This window comes from Oncorhynchus nerka, linkage group LG9a (assembly GCF_034236695.1).
Source record: "Oncorhynchus nerka isolate Pitt River linkage group LG9a, Oner_Uvic_2.0, whole genome shotgun sequence".
Lineage (NCBI taxonomy): Eukaryota > Metazoa > Chordata > Actinopteri > Salmoniformes > Salmonidae > Oncorhynchus > Oncorhynchus nerka.
Window position 1 is genome coordinate 29,365,021 of NC_088404.1, and position 22,739 is coordinate 29,387,759.

General features: G+C 40.9%; 1 protein-coding gene across 3 annotated transcripts; it reads left to right on the forward strand.

Moving 5' to 3' along the window:
- The first annotated feature begins 7,159 nt into the window (after positions 1-7,159).
- ehf (ets homologous factor) lies at positions 7,160-14,956 on the forward strand. Of its 3 annotated transcripts, none has more exons than XM_029667840.2 (9): positions 7,160-7,415; positions 10,358-10,463; positions 10,625-10,882; positions 11,212-11,268; positions 11,634-11,678; positions 11,784-11,846; positions 13,391-13,435; positions 13,568-13,763; positions 13,873-14,956. In XM_029667840.2, exons 2-9 carry the CDS (start codon positions 10,367-10,369, stop codon positions 13,970-13,972), a joined length of 861 nt encoding a protein of 286 aa, XP_029523700.2. In that variant the 5' UTR covers positions 7,160-7,415; positions 10,358-10,366; the 3' UTR covers positions 13,973-14,956. The 3 variants fall into 3 exon arrangements, with proteins under 3 accessions (XP_029523700.2, XP_029523702.2, XP_029523701.2); XM_029667842.2 differs by having other exon boundaries at positions 11,637-11,678; XM_029667841.2 differs by lacking the exon at positions 7,160-7,415 and adding an exon at positions 8,144-8,257.
- The last annotated feature ends 7,783 nt before the right edge of the window (positions 14,957-22,739 follow it).

The following is a 22,739-nucleotide window of genomic DNA, read 5'->3' on the forward strand; positions in this document are numbered from 1 at the left end:
CTATGGGTTTATGAGGGAGTCACACTCTCACAGTCCAGGTAACAGTCTTCCAACCTAGACTAACAAAGACACTGTGACATGATATTTGAAATCATTGGTACTCTCAATACAGGGACCTGACCTGTCATAATATGTAACATACACGCATCCACACACGCTCAAACACACACAAGCATACACACACACAATCAGTGTTCTTTCACTCTCTTTTTAACCCATTCGTCCTGTTAAACATTTAGCAAAGAGACCAGCTCCATATTCACCAGAGAAAGAGGAAAGATTATAATAATTCACTCTTCTCTTGCGGTGCTCATTACTGTAACTATACAACCATTGTTCTCGCTCATTCTCTGGGAGGGAAACAACGACAAATAACAATTGAGCCAGAGAAATCGTCATTTGTAGCTGGAATTGACGCTAATAAAATTATTCATATTTTTCCCCCGTGGATCAAATTCAGAATGTGAATTTTTAAAGATGACACTAACAGGCATGATAAGCTGTTAATGAGCGAGGGAGGGGAAAGGAGGACCAAGTGATGTGTTCTGTGCTCGTTAGAGCATTGCGGCAGCTCCTGTACCCACCCTTCCACTCCAGTCTCGCCTGGACGGACTGACTGACAGTTATCTTGGCCATGATGGTCATGACCACTGACTGTAATTAGGTATTAGGGGCTTCAGAGAGGACCCTATAGAGGGCTGTACTATTGTTCCTTAGGCCTGTTATACAGTGCATTTGGAAAGTTTTCAGACCCCTTCACTTGTTCCACATTTTGTTACATTACAGCCTTATTCTAAAATGTATTTTTTTAAGCCCCTCATTAAGCTCCACAAAATACCCCACAATGACAAATCAAAAACAGGTTTTTAGAAATTTTAGCAAATGTATTAAATAAAAAAAAATGTAATATCACATTTAGATTAGTATTCAGACTCTTTACTCAGTACTTTTTTGAAGCACCTTTGGCAGTGATTACAGCCTTAAGCCTTCTTGGGTATGATGCTACAAGCTTGGCACACCTGTATTTGGGGAGTTTCCCCCATTCTTCTTTGCAGATCCTCTCAAGCTCTGCCTGGTTGGATGGGGAGCGTCGCTGCACAGCAATTTTCAGGTCTCTCCAGAGATGTTCAAACAAGTTCAATTCCGGGCTCTGGCAGGGCAACTCAAGGACATTCAGATACTTCTCCTGAAGGCACTCCTGCATTCTCTTGGCTTTGTTTTTATGGTCGTTGTTCTGTTGGAAGGTAAACCTTTGCCCCAGTCTGAGGGCCTGGGGGCACTGGAGCAGGTTTACATCAAGCATCTACCTGTACTTTGCGCCGTTTATCTTTCCCTCGATTCTGACTAATCTCTCAGTCCCTACTGCTGAAAAACGTCCCCACAGCATGTTGCTGCCACCACCATACTTCACCGTAGGGATGGCATCGGACAGGTGATGAGCGGTGCCTGGTTTCCTCCAGATGTGGCGCTTGGCATTCAGGCCAAAGAGTTTAATATTGGTTTCATCAGACCAGAGAATCTTGTTTCTCATGGTCTGAGAGTCCTTTAGGTGCCTTTTGGCAAACTCCAAGCGGACTGTCATTCCCCTTTTACTTTGGACTGGTTTCCGTTGTGACAATATTCTCCGTCCTCCTCTGACGAGGAGTAAAAAATGTCGGACCAATGCGCAGCATGGTATGTGTTCATGATGTTCATTGACTGAACACTGAAAATACAAAATAACAACGTGCAATAAACTAAAAACGAAACAGTCTTGAAAGGTGCAGAAAACACTAGACAGAAAATAATCACCCACAAAACACAGCTGGGAAAAGGCTACCTAAGTATGATTCTCAATCAGAGACAATGAACGACACCTGCCTCTGATTGAGAACCATACCAGGCCAAACATATAAACACAACATAGAAAAAAGAACATAGACTACCCACCCCAACTCACGCCCTGACAAAACTAAAACAAAGACATAACAAAGGAACTAAGGTCAGAACGTGACATCCGTCTGGCCTATCTACCATAAAGGCCTGATTGGTAGATTGCTGCAGAGATGGTTGTCCTTCTGGAAGGTTCTCCATCTTAACAGAGGAACTCTGGAGCTCTGTCAGAGTGACCATCAGGTTCTTGGTCACCTCTTGGTCACCTCCCTGACCAAGGCCCTTCTTCCCCAATTGTTCAGTTTGGCCGGGAGGCCAGCTCTGGGAAGAGTCTTGGTGGTTCCAAACTTCTTCCGTTTAAGAATGGTGGAGGCCACTGTGTTCTTGGAGACCTTCAGACTAGGCATTTTATGGTACCCTTACCCAGATCTGTGCCTTGATTACAATCCTGTCTCGGGAGCTTTACAGATAATTCTTTCGACCTCATGGCTTGGTTTTTGCTCTGACATGCACTGTCAACTGTGGGACCGCATATAGACAGGTGTGTGCCTTTCCAAATCATGTCCAGTCAATTGAATTTACCACAGGTGGATTCCAATTAAGTTGTAGAAACATCTCAAGGATGATCAATGGAAACAGGATGCACCTGAGCTCAATTTCGAGTCTCATAGCAAAGGGTCTTATCTAAATAACATATTTCTGTTTTTCTATTTTATAAATTTGCAAACATTTCTGAAAAACTGCTTTCACTTTGTCATTATGGGGTATTGTGTGTAGATTGCTGAATATATATATAAAAAAACATTTTAGAATAAGGCTGTAACGTAACAAAATGTGGAAAAAGTGAAGGGGTCTGAATACTTTCCGAATGCATTGTATGATTAAATGCTGTAGAATTGTGGTGCTATATACTTTCATCTAGGAATATGTGTATCTATATAAAATCTAGAAGTACAAAGTGAAAGAAGTAGTATGTACAGTTTATCGCTCCACTTTTCACTCCTTTGGTATGGCAATTCACACAGCCTCCAAAGAGTTGATATAACAGACTTTGATCTCTCCTTCTCTGTCTCTCTTTTCTCTCTCCTATTTTCCCCAATGGACCTCTGTATCATCAACCGACCCCCATCCACCCGGAAAAGGCGGAACAGAGATGCATGAAATGAGCTGCCAAATACTCGACTCTTCTCACAACGGCAAAAAAATTGTGAAAGCAAGACTTGAACACGGGGAAAGAAGGGATAAAGTTGAGAGGGAGAGAGGGGAAAAACAGGCCAAGCCATCGGCTGTAATAAATAGCTTGCGACTCCAGTTCACCACTGATGTCCGTATTAATCTTACAAAAGTCAAATCTGGTCAGCCGTACATAGTTGGACGGCACCAAGCACGACTTAAGCCCCCAAATTACACCCTGGAGGGACTTTACCCTTTACAAGTAAGATGAAAAACTGCTCCAAAACAGCCGGCAAACAGCACCTGTGTTACAAATAGGCAGCGGGGAGTAGCTGGGGTGTTGAGCTGGAGATCAGCAATGGTGGGTTTTACCAAGCAGGCTGAGTAGCTTGGGGAGACAGGGACGGGGACAGGGGACGCAGGAAGGGGTACAGGGGGTTCTCAGAGACCATCACGGTAATGCTGGGTTTCCTCATTCATTACCTCAGAGGCAGCAGTGTTGTGGGAACTGGTCCCAGTCACATGTAGTAGAGAACTGCAGAGAGTTACCTAAGCCAGCAGAGGGCAGCAATCCACCCTGCTCCTCCCAGGACTAAGGCCAGGTACAGTACAGTACATGGCCAAACGTATGTGGACAAATGCTCGTCGAACATCTCATTCCAAAATCATGGCCATTAATCTGGAGTTGGTCCCCCATTTGCTGCTATAAGAGCCCTCACTCTTCTGGGAAGGCTTTCCGCTAAATGTTGGAACATTGCTGGAACAATCTCAACAAACCATTTCTGTATGGACCTCGCTTTGTGCACGGGATATTCCGAAACTGGAAAGGGCCTTTCCCAAACTGTTGTCACAAAGTTGGAAGCGCAGAATCATCTAGAATGTATGCTATAGTGTTAAGATTTCCCTTCACTGGAAAGGGGCCTAGTCCGAAACATTATTCTTCCTCCACCGAATTTTACATTTGGCACTGTGCATTCGGGCAAGTAGTGCTCTCTTGGTCAAGATTTACTTTTCAAACCCAGATTCGTCCATCGGAGTGCCAGATGGTGAAGCATGATTACTCAGTCCAGAGAATGTTTCCACTGCTCCAGACTCCAATGGTGGCGAGCATTACACTGCTCCAGCCAAAGCTTGATGTTGCGCATGGTGATCTTAGGCTTGTGTGCGGCTTTTCGGCCATGAAAACCCATTTCTTGAGTCTCCAGACTAACAGTTATTTTGCTGACGTTGCTTCCAGAGGCAGTTTGGAACTCGGTTGTGAGTGAACTCAGTAGTGAGGACAGATTATTTTTACGCACTTCAGCACTCAGTGGTACCATTCTGTGAGCTTGTATGGCCTACTACTTCGTTGCTGAGATGTTGCTGCTCCTAGACGTTTCCACTTCACATTAACAGCCCTTACAGTTGACAATGGCAGCTCTAGCAGGGTAGAAATGTATAGATCTGGCTTGTTGGAAAGATGGCATCCTATGATTGTGCCATGTAAAAAGTCATGAGCTCTTCAGTACGGGCCATTCTACTGCCAATGTTTGTCTACGGGGATTGCATAGCTGTGTGCTTGATTTTATACACCAGACAAAAACAGGTGGGGCTGAAATAGCCTAATCCTCTAATTTGAAGGGCTGTCCACATACTTTTGGCTACGTAGTGTATGTCCCCATGGGCAATACGGAGAGAACAAAATCTACATTTAATTAAACCAACAGAGAGAAGGAGAGAACAAAATCTACATTTAATTAGACCAACAGAGAGAAGGAGTGAACAAAATCTACAGTTAATTAGACCAACAGAGAGAAGGAGAGAACAAAATCTACATTTAATTAGACCAACAGAGAGAAGGAGAGAACAACATCTACAGTTAATTAGACCAACAGAGAGAAGGAGTGAACTAAATCTACATTTAATTAGACCAACAGAGAGAAGGAGAGAACCACATCTACAGTTAATTAGATCAACAGAGAGAAGGGGAGAACTAAATCTACAGTTAATTAGATCAACAGAGAGGAGAGAACTAAATCTACAGTTAATTAGACCAACAGAGAGAAGGAGTGAACTAAATCTACAGTTAATTAGACCAACAAAGAGAAGGAGAGAACTAAATCTACAGTTAATTAGATCAACAGAGAGAAGGAGAGAACTAAATCTACAGTTAATTAGATCAACAGAGAGAAGGAGAGAACTAAATCTACAGTTAATTAGATCAACAGAGAGAAGGAGAGAACTAAATCTACATTTAATTAGACCAACACAGAGAAGGAGAGAACTAAATCTACATTTAATTAGACCAACAGAGAGAAGGAGAGAACAAAATCTACAGTTAATTAGATCAACAGAGAGAAGGGGAAAACTCATTTGAAACATAGAAAACCTGTGTTGTACTGATTGATACATTTAATGACATACTGTACATATTGAGTTTTTTTTTCTCATAGGACTGAATAAGTTGGCCTACAAGTTGTTATTATTGTCACTAATATCATACAGTTCTGCCACTTCCATAAGGAAAGAGTTTTGTTGGAGAATGATAGCTTTGCTTAGGTAAACATGTGACTCATGCATGACATGGATAGACTTTGTTGGAAGAAACTTGACATATACTTCCCTCTCTGACTTCTCCTTGCTTCAGCCTATTATACAGTTTCAGCATTTCTAAATGTTCAGTCAATGACATGAAGCTGTTAGTGCTCCAATCTACGCTCCGCTGAACTCCAAAGAGAGTTATCTGTGTGCTTTAAGAACATAGATGAGTGTGGCAATGTTACATTTGTCAAAATCCTAATTGGCAACAAGCAGAAATAGACTATTTGTACTTCTTCTGATCATTTTCAAAAAACAACTACTGCAAGTAAAAAGGGTGACATGGTTCACTAAAGAGCTGCATGTGATGAACTAAATTCTCTGTACACAGTATTCTGATTGTATTTACTCTTGTGTTATTCAAACTATGTTTGTAGAGATCAAATTAAGATACATCAAATATAAATGTCAAAGGCATAAAGTCACTCAAACATTGAACTGTCTAATTAGCCAGTAATTCATGTTCTGTTAGATAATTAGGTTGCCCGGGCAACAGGGTTTGGTGGATTTGAATAGAGGCATGATAGTGGCTCTGAATAACACAGTAATATGACTATCTCTATCTCTATCAATCAGCTAATGCAGTTACCACGGAACAGACAAAGAGAATCACATGATAAGAGCAGCAGGAGAAGCTCTCAGCATGCCACACATCAGCTCTAACAAAGGCACCAGCAGCAATTAGATCACATTGAACACTCATCTCACTATGCGCATGTTTTTTTCTGGTGTCTGTGTCAGACAGAAAAAAAACAACTATAAGTTGAAGTGTAAACATATAGGTAGAAGCTCTGAGCACCGAATGGTGTGTCGCCTTCAAACTTCTGGTGCTGGTAGGAGAACAGAGTATCCACAATACAGGACTGGTCAAAGCATCTTCCACTCTCCAACCACAGTGCTCTCCTGTTGAGGTGAGACATGGTAGTGTCCTAGACACACAGATCAGTGTTCCCCCTTTTTTTCTTTCTTCATCAGAAGGAACAGCAGATAATGGGAATTGTGTTACTGCAGCAAATGGTATGTCTACACTGATTCAATGTCACAAAGTATTCATATGAAAACAATGTTCTCTCATGGACAATTAGCCGAAGGAAATCTAATTATGCGTAGGACGATAAAAAAACTTAAGTGTATGAATAATACAAAAGGAACATGTTGGCCACCGTTCTTGCTGTTAGCTTCGAAAAGGTTAGTCAAATATATTTTCAGAGTCTATCTTTAGCCAAATGTTCTGAGACAGAAACATCATCAGGTTTGAGACAATGCGAACTTCATGCCACCTAGCGACATTCTGTGTTTGTATGTGTGTGTGGCCGTGTATGTGAGAAACAAAGACAGAGAGAGAGAGAGAGAGAAAGAGAGAGTGACCAGAGACCAGACCAGAGACCAGAGAGAGAGCCCAAAGAGTGAAAGTAACACCTACAGTATGTCAGATGTGTTGTAATTCACTCAGCATTCGTATGCAAATTCCTATCTGTCCCGAACCTGTCCTGGTAGCCAATTGGGGAGGGATAAGGATAGGACAAGGAAGCTGACAGCATAAAATAACCACTGCTGGGGCAGCACCTTGGTGTGTGTGTGGGCTGGAACTTTTTTAAAGTTTTGGGAAGCAAAAGAGCACAGCTTCTAGCACTGAAAACAACACTCCACTCATTTGTGGAGAGAAACACAGCTAGCTACCTCACCTACCTGAAGTCATCTGAGAGGAGAGAGAGAGAGAGAGAGAGCGAGAGAGAGAGAGAGAGAGAGAGACGACACCTCCCATCCTGGTCGGAACCCAGTCCATAGCTCTGGTAGGAAACCATGCTGAGCATTGCTAGGCAACCAGCTTTGCTTCTATGTTGTTAGTCGCTGTTATACTGACTGAATAGTGCAATCAAAACAATGGCTGAAATGGCTGGGCTTAGGAGTGAATTGGTGTTTTGGCTATGCAGACAGTGGGTATTTGAACTGTAACAAAGCGATGTAGGCACTACTTTTAGGTGTCTTTCAGACTAGAATGTGATGGTTTGATTCATTTATCTAACTGTGTGTCAAGCTTTGATTGCCTGTAATTCTAATTGAGCATTAGACAAAACTGTTACAATGCCGTTCATACAGCGTTAGAGAAGATGACTGAATATACACTAGGCTTTAAATAACTGTGGCTTGCATTTGAAGTCCGAAAATAAATGGCATACGCTTTTGTTTACAAAGTAAATATGATCATGGACAAATGTACTCCTCATGGGCCCTGTTTTGTTTTGATATACAAACTTCCCCTTTGAAAGAGAAGCAAAACAAATGTTGGTAAGCTCATTTTATAATGAAATCAAATCTAATCAAATTGTATTGGTCACATATACTGTACATGGTTAGCAGAGGTTATTGCGAGTGTAGTGAAATGCTTGTGTATCATAGTAATATGTGACAAGGTGCAGTACATCTACACGCTAGTGTACTGTAATCACCTCACATGGGTTGTAACTTAAATCCGTTGAGATAAAACTCCACAGAGGGATTCTCCAGAAGCTTCATTATAGGGAAGTGTGACCTGCCTGCACTTGTTTACTGCTTACCAAAAGTTACATTTGTCAGTGATCATTTGTTTGTCCGTTTATTTCCTTCATCTGTAAGCTTATCATCATGATTGCAGGTAAATATATTCTGCAATGAGCTTTTTATTTTGTTGGGTGATAAGATGCATATGTAGTGAATATTGATCAGGTGCAAGTTTCCCTAAAGCTTTGCCTAGCTAACATGGAACTGTATTACTCACTGCTGAATAGTTCACACATTGGATCATTAATAAGTTAATCTTGAACAGACCAGGAGATTGTAGTAAATGGAAACTGTTACCTGATGATAGGGACATGCCAAACTAAACGGTCAGGAAATACAATACCTGCAGTCTACTTCCATGAAGACAGGCAGTCTTCAGACGGCTCAGACTAGATGGTAGGCAGACAAATAGTAGACAGCACTGAGAGTTAACACAAAGCATGCAGGTGGTGAGACTTGGCATCCTGAGCTGAACCAAAGCCATGGCCTAAACTGCCAAGTGCCACATATCTCTAGTGAAATCTCATTCGGGGATCTTGTTCTTGGGAAACTGCTTTTGTTTAGGATTGAGGAAGACTTGGTATAATTCATGTTTCTCATTCAGCCTGTCACTGTGCCCACATAGGTCATGCACTGTAAAACATGGTGTTGTACAGTTATTTGGTGTCATTGTTTTTATTAGCGATCATAATCCAGCCTTTTCCAGGTAGTGGTCAATAAAGAGAAGCTGAATATAGGTCACTGTATAAAGAGCTGAGTCTATTGTTTGTCAAACTGATGCTGCAGGTGAGCACTATGACAACCTTTCACAGACAGACCATATTTGTTTATAATACGCTCTTACAATATGATAAAGCAGATTACATTGTCACATTAAATATTCAATCCAAAATCAAGATGTTTTCAGATTTCAAAAGTTGGCTGATTTTGAGATGAGCTGTCCCTGGAAGCACCAATTAGTGAACAATAATTGACTGCAAATTATACATTTACTATAGATGCTCCAAAAAGTTAAACTCCAGGTAGGCATTCTCTTCCACAAAGTTGAGATAAATGGACTACAGTCTAGACAACAGTAAAACATGTGACAAGGCCATTACAAGTACAGTGGTGCAACAACCCCACCTGCAATATTCTTGTCATAGGCCTCAGTGCCGACCTGCAATTCTAATGTACTGTATATTTACATATAACATGCAAATATAGTTGTGGTGAAGTGTTTTCTCAACAACAGTTACATGAACGTAGCCATGTTGTTGACACACTATTAACATTTCACGGGCAGTCCTTTATGGTGGGGTTACGGAGAAGATACAGTGCTTCACCTGCTGTGCACTACAGACGTCTTCCCAAAGATATTCACATAACTCATGATTGATACTATTTATGTTGTATTTACTTTTACAATAACACTTCATTACCAATTCTTTAGAACTTTATTTGAACTTGTTTTTAAACTTTAATTGTGTCATTACAGTCAAAGTTGATCTGATCGTGGCATTGGGAAGTGTTTCATTTCTTAATGTATTTCTCCAGTATACAGAACTATAACGGCTATTACCTACCCTATTGAATAAGCATGTTACATATTGCACACTGGATGAAGCATTCCTTCATATGTATACTGTTCATTAATTGGCATTAGCAACTATAATTACCTGAGTATCACAGCACTATTATGTGTTGACATCCTAAGAGGATGTAGTTCTGAAAAAAAGGAACTGCACTGTAACCTAATCTATTTCAAATACAGACATGTAATTTAAAGGAAGAGCTTGTTTTATCTGGGTTGTCAATCATACATGTCCTGCAGGCGTTTCTGCACAGAAATGTCGAGTTCTCCGGTATTAACACATCATTGTGTGACTCATTTCATTCAACCATCAGAAGAACAAATAGGCCTATATGTATGCAAAACAGACAGACATACAGATCCATCACTTTGCACATACACGTGTTGAGGACGGTGAGCATGTCACCCAATCACTCCCATGCTGTCTTCACACTGACTCCCTTTGTCATGCTGTTTCACATCTGTCAATGTCGTCATATAGAAACATACCCTATCTCAACTCAGATACTCTGATTTGGGAAAGACACCGTTTGTGTGCACCGTGTGGGATTACACTGTAACCTACCAATCATCTTGTTCAGGGTTTTACTCCATACTGAATGTATGTGTCTTTCTCCCCAGCTCTGGACCATGGTCCGTCATACCACCTGTATCATGAGCATCCCATCCACTGCCAGCATTGAGAGCCAGCTGCCCACAACATGGAGCTCCTACCCCTGCTCAGACAGTGAGGACTCGTGTGGTTGCTCAATTCAGTGAATTGCTCTGCTGGTTTAATTATTTACAAATACCTGGGCTAGCCGGAGTTCAAATGTTTTCACTACTCCCCCAACACATTCAAAGTATGAAAAAACAACACTTAATCTCTACCTTTACCCCTGACTCCAGTTTCCACAGTGATGCCTGGTTACACCAGTCGCCTGTGGTCCCAGGACTCCCAGCCTCAGTATTGGTCGAAGTATCAGGTGTGGGAGTGGCTGCAGCAGATGCTGGATATGCACCAGATCGACGCTGCCACCATCCCCTTCCAGAACTTTGATGTGGACGGACGTCAGCTGTGCAGCATGACCTACCAGGACTTCACCCGTGCTGCGGGCACCGTGGGGCCCATCCTCTTCCACAGCCTCACCGAGCTCAAATGGAGCGGTGGGTTCACACACTGGACTATAATGTCCTTTGTTATTGTTATGTTTATCAGAATGAAGGCCAGGTCAGGCCATGCAATGTTGAAACATACTGTGATAGATTAGGTCATCAAATGTTGAATGGTAGTATTTAATTTCAGTTAACACTTGAGTCGGTTAGAATACCACAAAAAAACAGGAACAGTAAATTGTACCAGAGTAGGATCAAGGATTTAGGAATTCAATATCAATTTTGATTAACACAAAATAATGAAAGCCCATGTTGTTACTGTACGTGTAATGGTATTACCCTTAAATGAGCCCTTGTTTCTCCATGTCATCCCTACACAGGTCAGTATCCTGGTGTGGAGTTTAACCCACTGGACGTTATCAAATCAGAGCCAGATGGTAAATGCACCATAGACAAACACTGGCATGCATGAACGCACAGAGTCATGTATTTCAAGTCATCCCTAAAAGACTCATCCAGTTATTACATATCTATGCATGTCTCAACTTGTTTGACACTATTTAATTAATAAATGATGTAAGTTGAAACTAGTCTGTGATGGGCGGCAGGTAGTCTAGCGGTTAAGAGTGTTGGGCCAGTAACCGAAAGTTTGCTGGTTTGAATCTCCGAGCCGACTGACTGAAAAATCTGATGATGTGCCCTTGAGCAATAGTTGCTCTGGATAAGAGTGTCTGCTAAAATGTTAAATGTATATAATGCCTCTTAAGCGTACATGCAAGCTTAATGTGCTCTCCTGTTTTAGTAGATTTCCCTTGCCCATTCACAGAACCTAGCATCTATCCTGCAGGTAGGTACCACATTGGAATGGATAGGATTTTGGAGAAAGGTACAAATTTTAACTAACTTACGGACAGCATAATTTTTTACTTGTTGATATGTCTTTACGTTTTAGATATTTACGATCCCTCGTTTCAATCGCTTGCACCTGTGGCCTCACCCACTCCCTCCAGTCCAGGTAAGAAACAAGACCAAAGATGAGGACTGAAAACCTACTAAACCTTATCTAAACACACTCTATGGAACGAGCCCCAATCCAAGGGAAGACATCGACCTACAGTAGCTGAGTCCCCAAAGAAAATATGGCTTCATCGTGGTCCTTTGAAGTTCAATTGCTAGAGCATTGCGCTTGTAACGCCAGGGTAGTGGGTTCAATTCCTGGGAACACCCATACGTAAAATGTATGCATGCATGACTGTAAGTCGCTTTGGATAAAAGCGTCTGCTAAAGGGCATATATTATTATATTACTGAGCAAACAGAGTGGCAATACAAGTCTATTGAGTAAAGTCCATGAACATTCAGTGAGTGATCATTTTGGGAAAGAGGCAGCTGAGTCTACTCCTTATCACCAAACTACATCACCACAACGTCACTGAGCAAACAATGCATGACAATACAACTGAACAAACTCATCCTGTTTATGTTCCCCACACCCATGTAATTGAACAGTGTTGGGCTCCATGGAATACAATCTGAAATGCGTAAGACAGTGGTACAAAGGTTAGGCTAACATGTGTGGATTAGTGATGGGGAGAAATCGATTCAATTACATATCGCAATATTATTTTTGGACAATATTAGATTGATATTTGACTCCAAGTATTGATTTGTAAAAAAAATATCTAAAAAATCTACATCTACCGTAGGTAGCGATAGCTAGTGCTAGTGGGCTGTACCTCCGCCGAAATGCCGGTATGTTTAATTGTATTTCTAATGTAATGGCAAAATGTAGATTTCCGCCTAAATAGACATACTCAAAAGTAACTGCTATTCATGTGTAATTACATGATTCCAACATGCAAAAATGTGGCATATTTGGAAAGAAGACATCTGGGAGATAATGAGGAAATGATCAGAAGATAGGTAGGAGTTACACAGTTCAGAATATACAAGATCAAGCACACACTAAATTAAAAAAATTAAGTAACAAGCTATAAGTGAATTACTGATGCTCAGAGCTGGAAACACATCAGATGGCTTCCACAAATTGTGAACAATATCTGAAAAAAATGAGATTGGTAGAATGAGATTGCTAACCACTAGAAATGGGCAGATGTTTAAGTAAGTGGTGTCAGGATGTTTCCAAGTCTCTGAGCCAGCTAGCAATAGTTCATATTACGCATAAAAGGTTCTAGGCCTTGCTTTGTCCCACCCATGTCAACTGCTTTTTGCATATCCCAACTCCCCCTGAGAGTGGGGTCATCTTGGGTCTGCTATTGTCAAGTGGTACTCTGGAGCACTTAGGGTTAAGTGCCTTGCTCAAGGGCATATCGAAAAATAATTTCACCTTGGGGATTCAAATTGGTGACCTTTTGGGTACTGGACCAATGCTCTAACCACTAGGCTACCTGCTGCTGTAGGTTAGTTGGTTGGACTACTGTGATGCTAGACCAACTTGTGGGTTCGATTGCCACATGTATCAAATGTATTAAATGTCTTAATTTTTATTTGTTTTAAGCATCTGCTAAATTACCATATCTGTTTATTATTTTACTTCCAGACACAAATAGATCTCACAGTCGCCCTCATCAGGTCAAAAAACACAGTGAGTAGTATTTACATGAACATCTTCAGTACTATTGAATCATATATTTGAATATAAATGCTCAACATTTCGCCCATGCAAAAACTCATAGTAGATGGTTCTAATTTCCACCACCTGTGTGTTTTTCCTCAGACCCCCGGGGGACCCACCTTTGGGAGTTCATTAGGGACATTCTGCTGAACCCGGAGCGGAACCCAGGCCTGATCAAGTGGGAGGATCGGACAGAGGGCGTGTTCCGCTTCCTCAAGTCAGAGGCCGTGGCACAGCTGTGGGGCAAGAAGAAGAACAATAGCAGCATGACCTACGAGAAGCTCAGCCGAGCTATGAGGTAGAGACTGAAAGGATTAGGGTGGTTTCATGTTTATTCATGTTTATTTCCTGGTTCAAAGGAAGTCATTTTGGCTGTTCCGTTAAGGTTCCTGTTTGTACCCTTCCAGATATTACTACAAACGGGAAATCCTGGAACGTGTAGATGGACGAAGGCTGGTCTACAAGTTTGGAAGGAATGCACGAGGATGGAGAGAGTCAGAGAAGTGAAAGAGGACACCTCTCCACCATTTTGTGCCCTTTTTTAACCACCATTCGAAGATGTCTATTTATGTTATTTTGTTGGATTTTAATGTGTCACTGTGATGTTTTACTATATATGTTGTTTATTTTACAAAGAGGAGCAGAAAGCCTCATTGCAACTCTTGACATTTTTGGGAGTTTCTGTATGATATATTTACATATGGTTAAGAAAGACCATAATTTACATTTGACTGCTTACATTTTCCTGTTCAGAGAGTGGTGACTATTTGCACTGAAAGCTATTTTTGATTGAACAGCAAAAAGCAATGACATATGGGGCAGCAGGTAGCCTAGTGGTTAGAGCTTTGGGCCAGTAACCGAAAGGTTGCTAGATTGAATCCCTGAGCTGACAAGGTACAAATCTGTCGTTCTGCCCCTGAACAAGGCAGTCAATACACTATTCCTTAGCCATCATTGTAAATAAGAATTTGTTCTTAACTGACTTGCCTAGTTAATTCAAAAGTTTTAAAAACTATAGATGCGTTATTTTAAATATTTCCAGCTTGTTGTACACATTTAAACTGTGTAATGTTCTTTCCGAAGTATGTTTGATTGATGTGTTATGCAAGACATCTCCTTTAGTAAATATGAAACTCTTGTCTTCTTTGCATTCATCCTCTTCAAATTTGTTTTAGTTATGAATATGTAACAGATCTCACAATAGAACCACAACTTCCCTATTCATGTACAGGATAAACAGAGAACTGTTTGGCCCAAACACAATGGCAGCTCAGGATAGTATGATAGAGCACATTCAGATGCAACAATGGGACATGCGGAAATTAGAGGATGTTCTGTGTGTGTTCTTCAAGATCTGATGCTGAGAAATGTCTTCTCATTTTGCAATGTCAACTCATCTTCACCCATTTACTACGCTATGCTGTAAAAAGAAATGTGTAAATACTATATTTGTATTTTAAATAATAAAGGACTTGTGTTTTTGAAACAACAGACGAAAGCCTGCCTGTGTGTCATTATTTGTGTGAGCTAGATGAACATCCCACTGTTAATTTCACGTTGGATTTACATTAGTTGACAACTCAACCAAATGTAAAAATGTTTTACTGTGAACTGACATCTGTGCCGAGTGGGATGATTATCACACAAATCAGTTGACTGACAACTCTCCCTGTTGAGCCCTTCATGTCAATCTGAACTTTATTGACTGCTATCATACAAATGTAACAAGAACTCCAGCTGAGTTTTGCTATTTTCTTTTTTTTAATAATCAAGCAATCTTATCTGACCCAAGCTTTCACTTTTAACTGCCAATTACATTTTGGGATGTTTCAATTTTAGCTAGATGGGATCAGTACCCATTTGTCAACAGAGAGCGGGGAACCAGGCCTTCATACAGAGGTGTTGGATGAGGCTCAAATCTCTCTCTCGCTCTCTCTTTCTCTCTATGCCTGCCTATGAGAAGCCATCAGTTTTAGAGATAGGACATGACATTGCTGTCTTATCACTGAGATTGTAAAATGTCAGGCAGTTAATTGTTCTCTGGTGCATATCATGGCCGTTCTGCTGACACCGCGGGGTGATGGACAGATGACTCGCCTCTGATGCCCGCTCAGATAAGAAAAGCGACACTCAATGCCCCCTTTCTCACACCCTGTGTTTGCAGTCAAATCCCTGTCCATGCCTCCACCCCTGCTCTGTGCAATTCATGTTTTTTTTTATCCTCCTCCTTTACATAACACTGATTGCTGTGTCATTCTTTTGGTGTCTTTGTTGAAGTCCGCAAAATGTACCCATCTTTGAAAATGTTATCAATGTTCAGTCTCTTTGCTTTCACACCCACTGTTGTACTACTTTATATGACTGGAGTTTGAGTTTGACATTGAAGCGAGGAGGAGGTCGTGGCAGTCTGTATTTTTTAAAATGTTTTGAAAATGAAATTAAGTAAAGAGTGAAGCAAATGGCTTCATTTCAACATCAACGGCCGAACATCAGGGCCAGCATATCAAACTGGCCAAAACTTCAACATTTCTTCTGATAGGATCTGGTCCAAGTTGACAGTTCAAGATATTTTTCATAAGACTTTTTGCTAAATTGAGGACAGACATAAAGTCCGTCGACACAGAATATACACAGCATATTCTACTGAGATATTATGCAGACGGCTGTTCGTGTCAACGTTTGATTGGACCGCCATGAATTAGGACAATGTAAATTAAGTTTAACAATGAAAACCATTTTATATTAAACCATACCTTGCATCATATAGGTTGAATGTAAACTGAGTTGTTAAATGATCAGGTAGAGAAAGCACCTATTATTTATTAACCTTGCTCATCCATGAATTCTGAAGTGCTGCACAATGCATATCCGCATACATACACTATCATATCAAGATAAGCCTTCCTGTATGCATACAATATCACAACTACAGTAGATAAAGAGGTGATATTGATGATTTTATCAGTTTAAATCAGCAACATTACTGATCGGTGTGAACGGCTGGAATCCAGTCTGATTTTAGTGTTGTGTTTGTTGATGTTGCTGCGAGTCTGAAACATAGGGAAATGTGTGAATATCGGTCTCAGAGAGATTACTGAGCAGTTAGGCAAATGGTCTAGACTGACATAACCTCCGTTGTGCAAAGAAACAGGAGGCTGATTTCCCTAACTGACTACTGGCCAGTGGATGCAAAGGAGGGGAATAGACAAAGTACCCAGTATAGTTACAGAATATTGGGGTCTGGTAAAAAAAAACATCTCCTGGTATGCAGATGTTTTGCTGAGTACTACATGTGCATATGTGCAAGTACTGTATACAGTGGGGCAAAAAAGTATTTAGTCAGCCACCAGTTGTGCAAGTTCTCCCACTTAAAAAGACGAGAGAGGCCTGTAATTTTCATCATAGGTACACTTCAACTATGACAGACAAAATGAGAAAAAAAATCCAGAAAATCACATTGTAGGATTTTTAATGAATTTATTTGCAAATTATGGTAGAAAATAAGTATTTGGTCAATAACAAAAGTTTATCTCAATACTTTGTTATATACCCTTTGTTGGTAATGTCAGAGGTCAAACGTTTTCTGTAAGTCTTCACAAGGTTTTCACACACTGTTGCTGGTATTTTGGCCCATTCCTCCATGCAGTTCTCCTCTAGAGCAGTGATGTTTTGGAGCTGTTGCTGGGCAACACAGACTTTCAAATCCAAAGATTTTCTATGGGGTTGAGATCTGGAGACTGGCTAGACCACTCCAGGACCTTGAAATGCTTCTTACAAAGCCACTCCTTCGTTGACCGGGCAGTGTGTTTGGGATCATTGTCATGCTGAAAGACCCAGCCACGTTTCATCTTCAATTCCCTTGCTGATGGTAGGCTTTGTTACTTTGGTCCCAGCTCTCTGCAGGTCATTCACTAGGTCCCCCCGTGTGGTTCTGGGATTTTTGCTCACCGTTCTTGTGATCAATTTGACCCCACTGGGTGAGATCTTGCGTCGAGCCCCAGATCGAGGGAGATTATCAGTTGTCTTCTATGTCTTCCATTTCCTAATAATTGCTCCCACAGTTGATTTCTTCAAAACAAGCTGCAGATTCAGTCTTCCCAGCCTTTTGCAGGTCAACAATTTTGTTTCTGGTGTCCTTTGACAGCTCTTTGGTCTTGGCCATAGTGACGTTTGGAGTGTGACTGTTTGGGGTTGTGGACAGGTGTCTTTTATACTGATAACAAGTTCAAACAGGTGCCATTAATACAGGTAATGAGTGGAGGACAGATGAGCCTCTTAAAGAAAAAGTTACAGGTCTGTGAGAGCCAGAAATCTTGATTGTTTGTAGGTGACCAAATACTTATTTTCCACCATAATTTGCAAATAAATTCATTAAAAATCCTACAAAGTGATATTATGGATTTTTTTTCAAATTTTGTCTGTCATAGTTGAAGTGTACCTATGATGAAAATTACAGGCCTCTCTCATATTTTTAAGTGGGAGAACTTGCACAATTGCTGGCTGACTAAATACTTTTTTGCCCCACTGTATATATATATATATATATATATATAAGTATATATATGTATGTTTGTGTTCAATCTACGGTCCATTGAAAACAGTGTATGAGGGTCCTGAGTAAGAAAGTCTAGGACATAATGATAGTTAATCTAATGGATCAAGTTGTGCAGTTATAGACACATCTAGGTTTTGAGGTGGCAAAGTGAAAGAGGTTTGAGGAAAGCGTTGGTGAACCAGTCAAACAAGGTTTCCCACGCAAAGTTAAACTCTTGGCACATGGGCACCAACCAACGGCACCTGGCAGACAAACCTGACAAACCCGAAATGGTTGTAATGCATCGTCAAGAGATGCTTATACTCTCATGAACAAAGGTGAGCATACACATACACACACACATGCACATGCCTGTGCATTGTACTGCAGTCATAGGCACTGTTGTGATATTTTGTCCTCGTGTCTCTCTCTGAAAGTGTCTGGTTTCAAACCAACAAAAAAGCCCAATATGACCAAGAAGAAGAACAGACTCAGTTGTCTTAGTCCATGTCACAAAGACATGGTGCAGTAGATGGACTAAGCCTAGCTTGTAACAGGTGATTTTGGCCCAGACTTACTGTCTGGATCCATGTCTGTTTGAGAATCTTGCAATTGTACCCTAATGGGAAAACTGCATTTAACAGATTAAGGATAATGGAGAGAACAATGCATAATGACTGTATGGCTGCATTAGTCATTCTGAGATGTTGCATTTGTGCACTTCAATTGATCAGTTTCACAGTGGAATGGCATGTTGTGAAACCCCTTTGTGTTCAGGATCTGGAACAACAGAGTTTAAAATGGAATGCCAACAAACACATTTTCAGTGATGAAACTGTCACGGGAATACTTTGTTTTAAATCAATGTGAATACCTTATAAGAGCCTATATCTGGTTAGATTGACTGGATACCTTATCCATATTGTTTCACTGGAGGCTGGGAATCTCCCAGAATGGTATAGTACAGTATGTATCAGCTATACCCCATGCAATCACTGTTCTCTGGCTCTTGATATCTTGTCGCAGTGGAAAGATTACATCCCAATTTGAATGAGCCATGAGGGAGACATTTTATTATTTAAAAGAGAAGACATTAATGCTATCAGATAGATGGTGGATGAAGAACAAGGAAGTGATGAGTGATAACCACAGGCATAAAGTCAAACCCAGCAGGCTCTCTGTCTCTGTCCCATTACCTGTTCACTGGAGGTATTGTATTCTCACAGCAGATACCCAATCACAGCTTATCAGAGCCTCTTATCACTCTCAGCCCACACCAACAGGGCCATCGAAGGCATAGGGTCCAAGGCACAAGTCAGACCTATTCCTTAGTGGACTGTGAATATATCTCACTATGCAAAACACACACTTAAAAAACAGGTATCATATGACTTCATCTGGAAAGCAGCAATGTGTGTTTGGAAACACTGTTTGTCCTCTACCAGAAGATACACTTGAACTTTTTGTTTTTACCACAGGGTCCTTTGAGAGGGTCCTTTGCGCAGCCAGGGGGATAAAATATGAAAACAACTTTTAAACATGCCAGACTATCCACAACACACCATCCAGACAGGAAAAACTAAACAAAGAGGTATTTATATTTTATTACGGATGCCAAGGCAGCAGCTGCTCTTCCTGGGGTCCAGCAATATAAAGGCAATTTACATAAAGTTAAAACATTACACTTCACAACACATTATTACACACTACTACAACATATATACAACACAAAATCCATATGTACGTGTGTGTAGAGTGCGTGTGTTAGCATGTGTGTGTGTATGCGTGTGTTTCTTCACAGTCCGCACTGTTCCATAAGGAGTAGTTGCATCTGTGTTTTTTATTTACTGATTTTACTGCTTGTTTCTGTTACTTGATGTGGAAGAGATTTCCATGAAGTCATGGCTCTGTGTAGTACTGTGCATTTCCCAGAGTCTGTTCTGGACTTGGGGACTGTGAAGAGACCTCTGGTGGCATGTCTTGTGGGGTATGCATGCGTGTTTGAGCTGTGTGCTAGTCCTTTAAACAGACAGCTCGGTGCATACAACATGTCAATCCTCCTCACAAATAGAAGTAGTGAAGAAGTCAATCTCTCCTCCACTTTGGGGCAGGAGAGATTGACAGGCATATTCTTAATGTTATCCAGGGCCAGCCATACTGCTCCGTTCTTGGCCAATTTAAATTTGCCTATGTCCCTCTTTGTGGCACTTGACCATATGACTGGTGTTGTTTGCTTTTCAGAAGTTTGGCAGCCACCAACAAAATAATACAGACAGCTTGTGCCTCCCTGTCCTCAATAGTATCTTGAACAGTTTGGCAGGGTCCTAAGGACTGACGTCACCCTTTTTCTACAGGTTGTAATGATCTGCAAAGAAAAAAATTATATTTGATTCTCATAACACATCGTCTAACCAGCTCTGCTATGGCAAGTTTAATTGTCAGATTCAAATATTCTCTCATTTGTGTCTAACGCTCAAAAACCCTTATTTTCCATATGTATGGTTTTCAGCAGTTCAATTAGCCCACTGTTTGCTCCATGTAAACTACACTTCATACTGTTTTAACATTTATAAATGTCAATAATCATCACAATGTAACGCTTCTCGTTGGTGAAAGGAGAGGAGGACCAAACTGCAGCGTGGTAAGTGTTCGTCATGTTTTAATTCTGAACAAATTACAATCCCTCCTGAGATGTGTGCAAGAGATGTGGCCAACTACAAGAAACGTCTGACCTCTGTGATTGCCAACAAGGGATTTGCCACCAAGTACTAATTTATGTTTTGCAGAGTGGTCATAAACTTATTTCCCTCATTAAAATGCAAATCAATTTATAACATTTTTAAAATGCGTTTTTCTGGATATTGTTGTTGATATTCTGTCTCTCACTGTTCAAATAAACCTACCATTAAAATGACAGACTGATAATTTTTTGGGGTCAGTGGGCAAATGTATAAAATCAGCAGGGGATCAACTACTTTTTTCCCTCACTGTAGATGTGCAGATGATAATGTGCAAGTAGAAATACTGGTGTGCAAAAGAGCATAAAAGTAAATTAAAACAATTTGAGGATGAGGTAGGTAGGTAGATTGTGTGGGCTAATCACAGATGGGCTATGTCCAGCTGCAGCGAATGGTTGAAATGAATGCATTTCATTTTACAAGTGTTTAACCTCTTAAGTCGACCCTCTACTTTTTTGAACATTCTGTTAAAAATCGCGCAACATTTCAGCGCCCTGCTACTCATGCCAGGAATATAGTATATGCATTTGCTTAGTCTGTGTGGATAGAAAACACTCAGACGTTTAAAAAACTGGTTAAATCACTGCTGTGGCTTTACCAGAACGGCATTTACATCGAAAAGCACAGGAAAAACTGATCACTGAAAATGGGAAAATATATCCATGCGCTACTTGAACCCATTGATAAAGGTGAACCACAATTAATTGACTGAGGTTGCAGTACCTACAGCTTCCACACGGTGTCTAGAGTCTTGTCATTTCCCTTCGAGTTTTTTCTTGGTCAAACACATGCAGGACACCGTATCTCCTCTGGTCTAGGACCGGATATTTTCGTTGAGTTTCTAGCCGGACATTTTTCCAGACGGACAGCTAATGATCTTTACATCGCCTCCTGATGAATTTGATCGCTTATTAACGTTTACTAATACCTAAAGTTGCATTACAAACGTATTTCGAAGTGTTTTGTGAAAGTTTATCGTCGACTTTTTGAATTTAAAAAAATGACGTTACGTTTTGAAACAATGTTTTTTTCGTTTATCACACAGTCTACATATAACGATATCTAGGCTTTATATGGACCGATTTAATCGAAATAAAGACCCAAATAGTGTTTATGGGACATCTAGGAGTGCCAACAAAGAAGATGGTGAAAGGTAATGAATGTTTTCTATTTTATTGTGCGGTTTGTGTAACGCCGAAATGCTAATTATTTTGTTTACGTCCCCTGTGGGTCTTTTGGGGTGTTGCATGCTATCAGATAATAGCTTCTCATGCTTTCGCCGAAAAGCATTTTAAAAATCTGACTTGTTGCCTGGATTCACAACGAGTGTAGCTTTAATTCGATACCCTGCATGTGTATTTTAATGAACTTTTGAGTTTTAACTAATACTATTAGCATTTAGCGTAGCGCATTTGCATTTCCAGAGCTCTAGTTGGGACGCAAGCGTCCCGAGTAGAAGCAACAGGTTAAGAGCAGTTGGAGGTCACGGAAGGAGAAAGCCTTGGCCAGGCCGATGAAGACGGCTGCACAGTACTGTCTTTTATCGATGGCGGTTATTATATCGTTTAGTACCTTGAGTGTGGCTGAGGTGCACCCGTGACCAGCTCGGAAACGGGATTGCAGAGCGGAGAAGGTACGGTGGGATTCGAAATGGTCAGTGATCTGTTTATTAACTTGGCTTTCGAAGACTTTAGAAAGGCAGGGCAGGATGGATATAGGTCTATAACAGTTCGGGTCTAGAGCGTCTCCCCATTTGAAGAGGGGGATGACCACGGCAGCTTTCCAATCTTTAGGGATCTCGAACGATACAAAAGAGAAGTTGAACAGACTGGTAATAGGGGTTGCAACAATGGCGGCGGATACATTTAGAAAGAAAGGGTCCAGATTGTCTAGCCCAGCTGATTTGTACGGGTCTAGGTTTTGCAGCTCTTTCAGAACATATGCTATTTGGATTTGGGTGAAGAAGAAGCTGCGGAGGATTGGGCAAGTAGCTGCGGGGGAT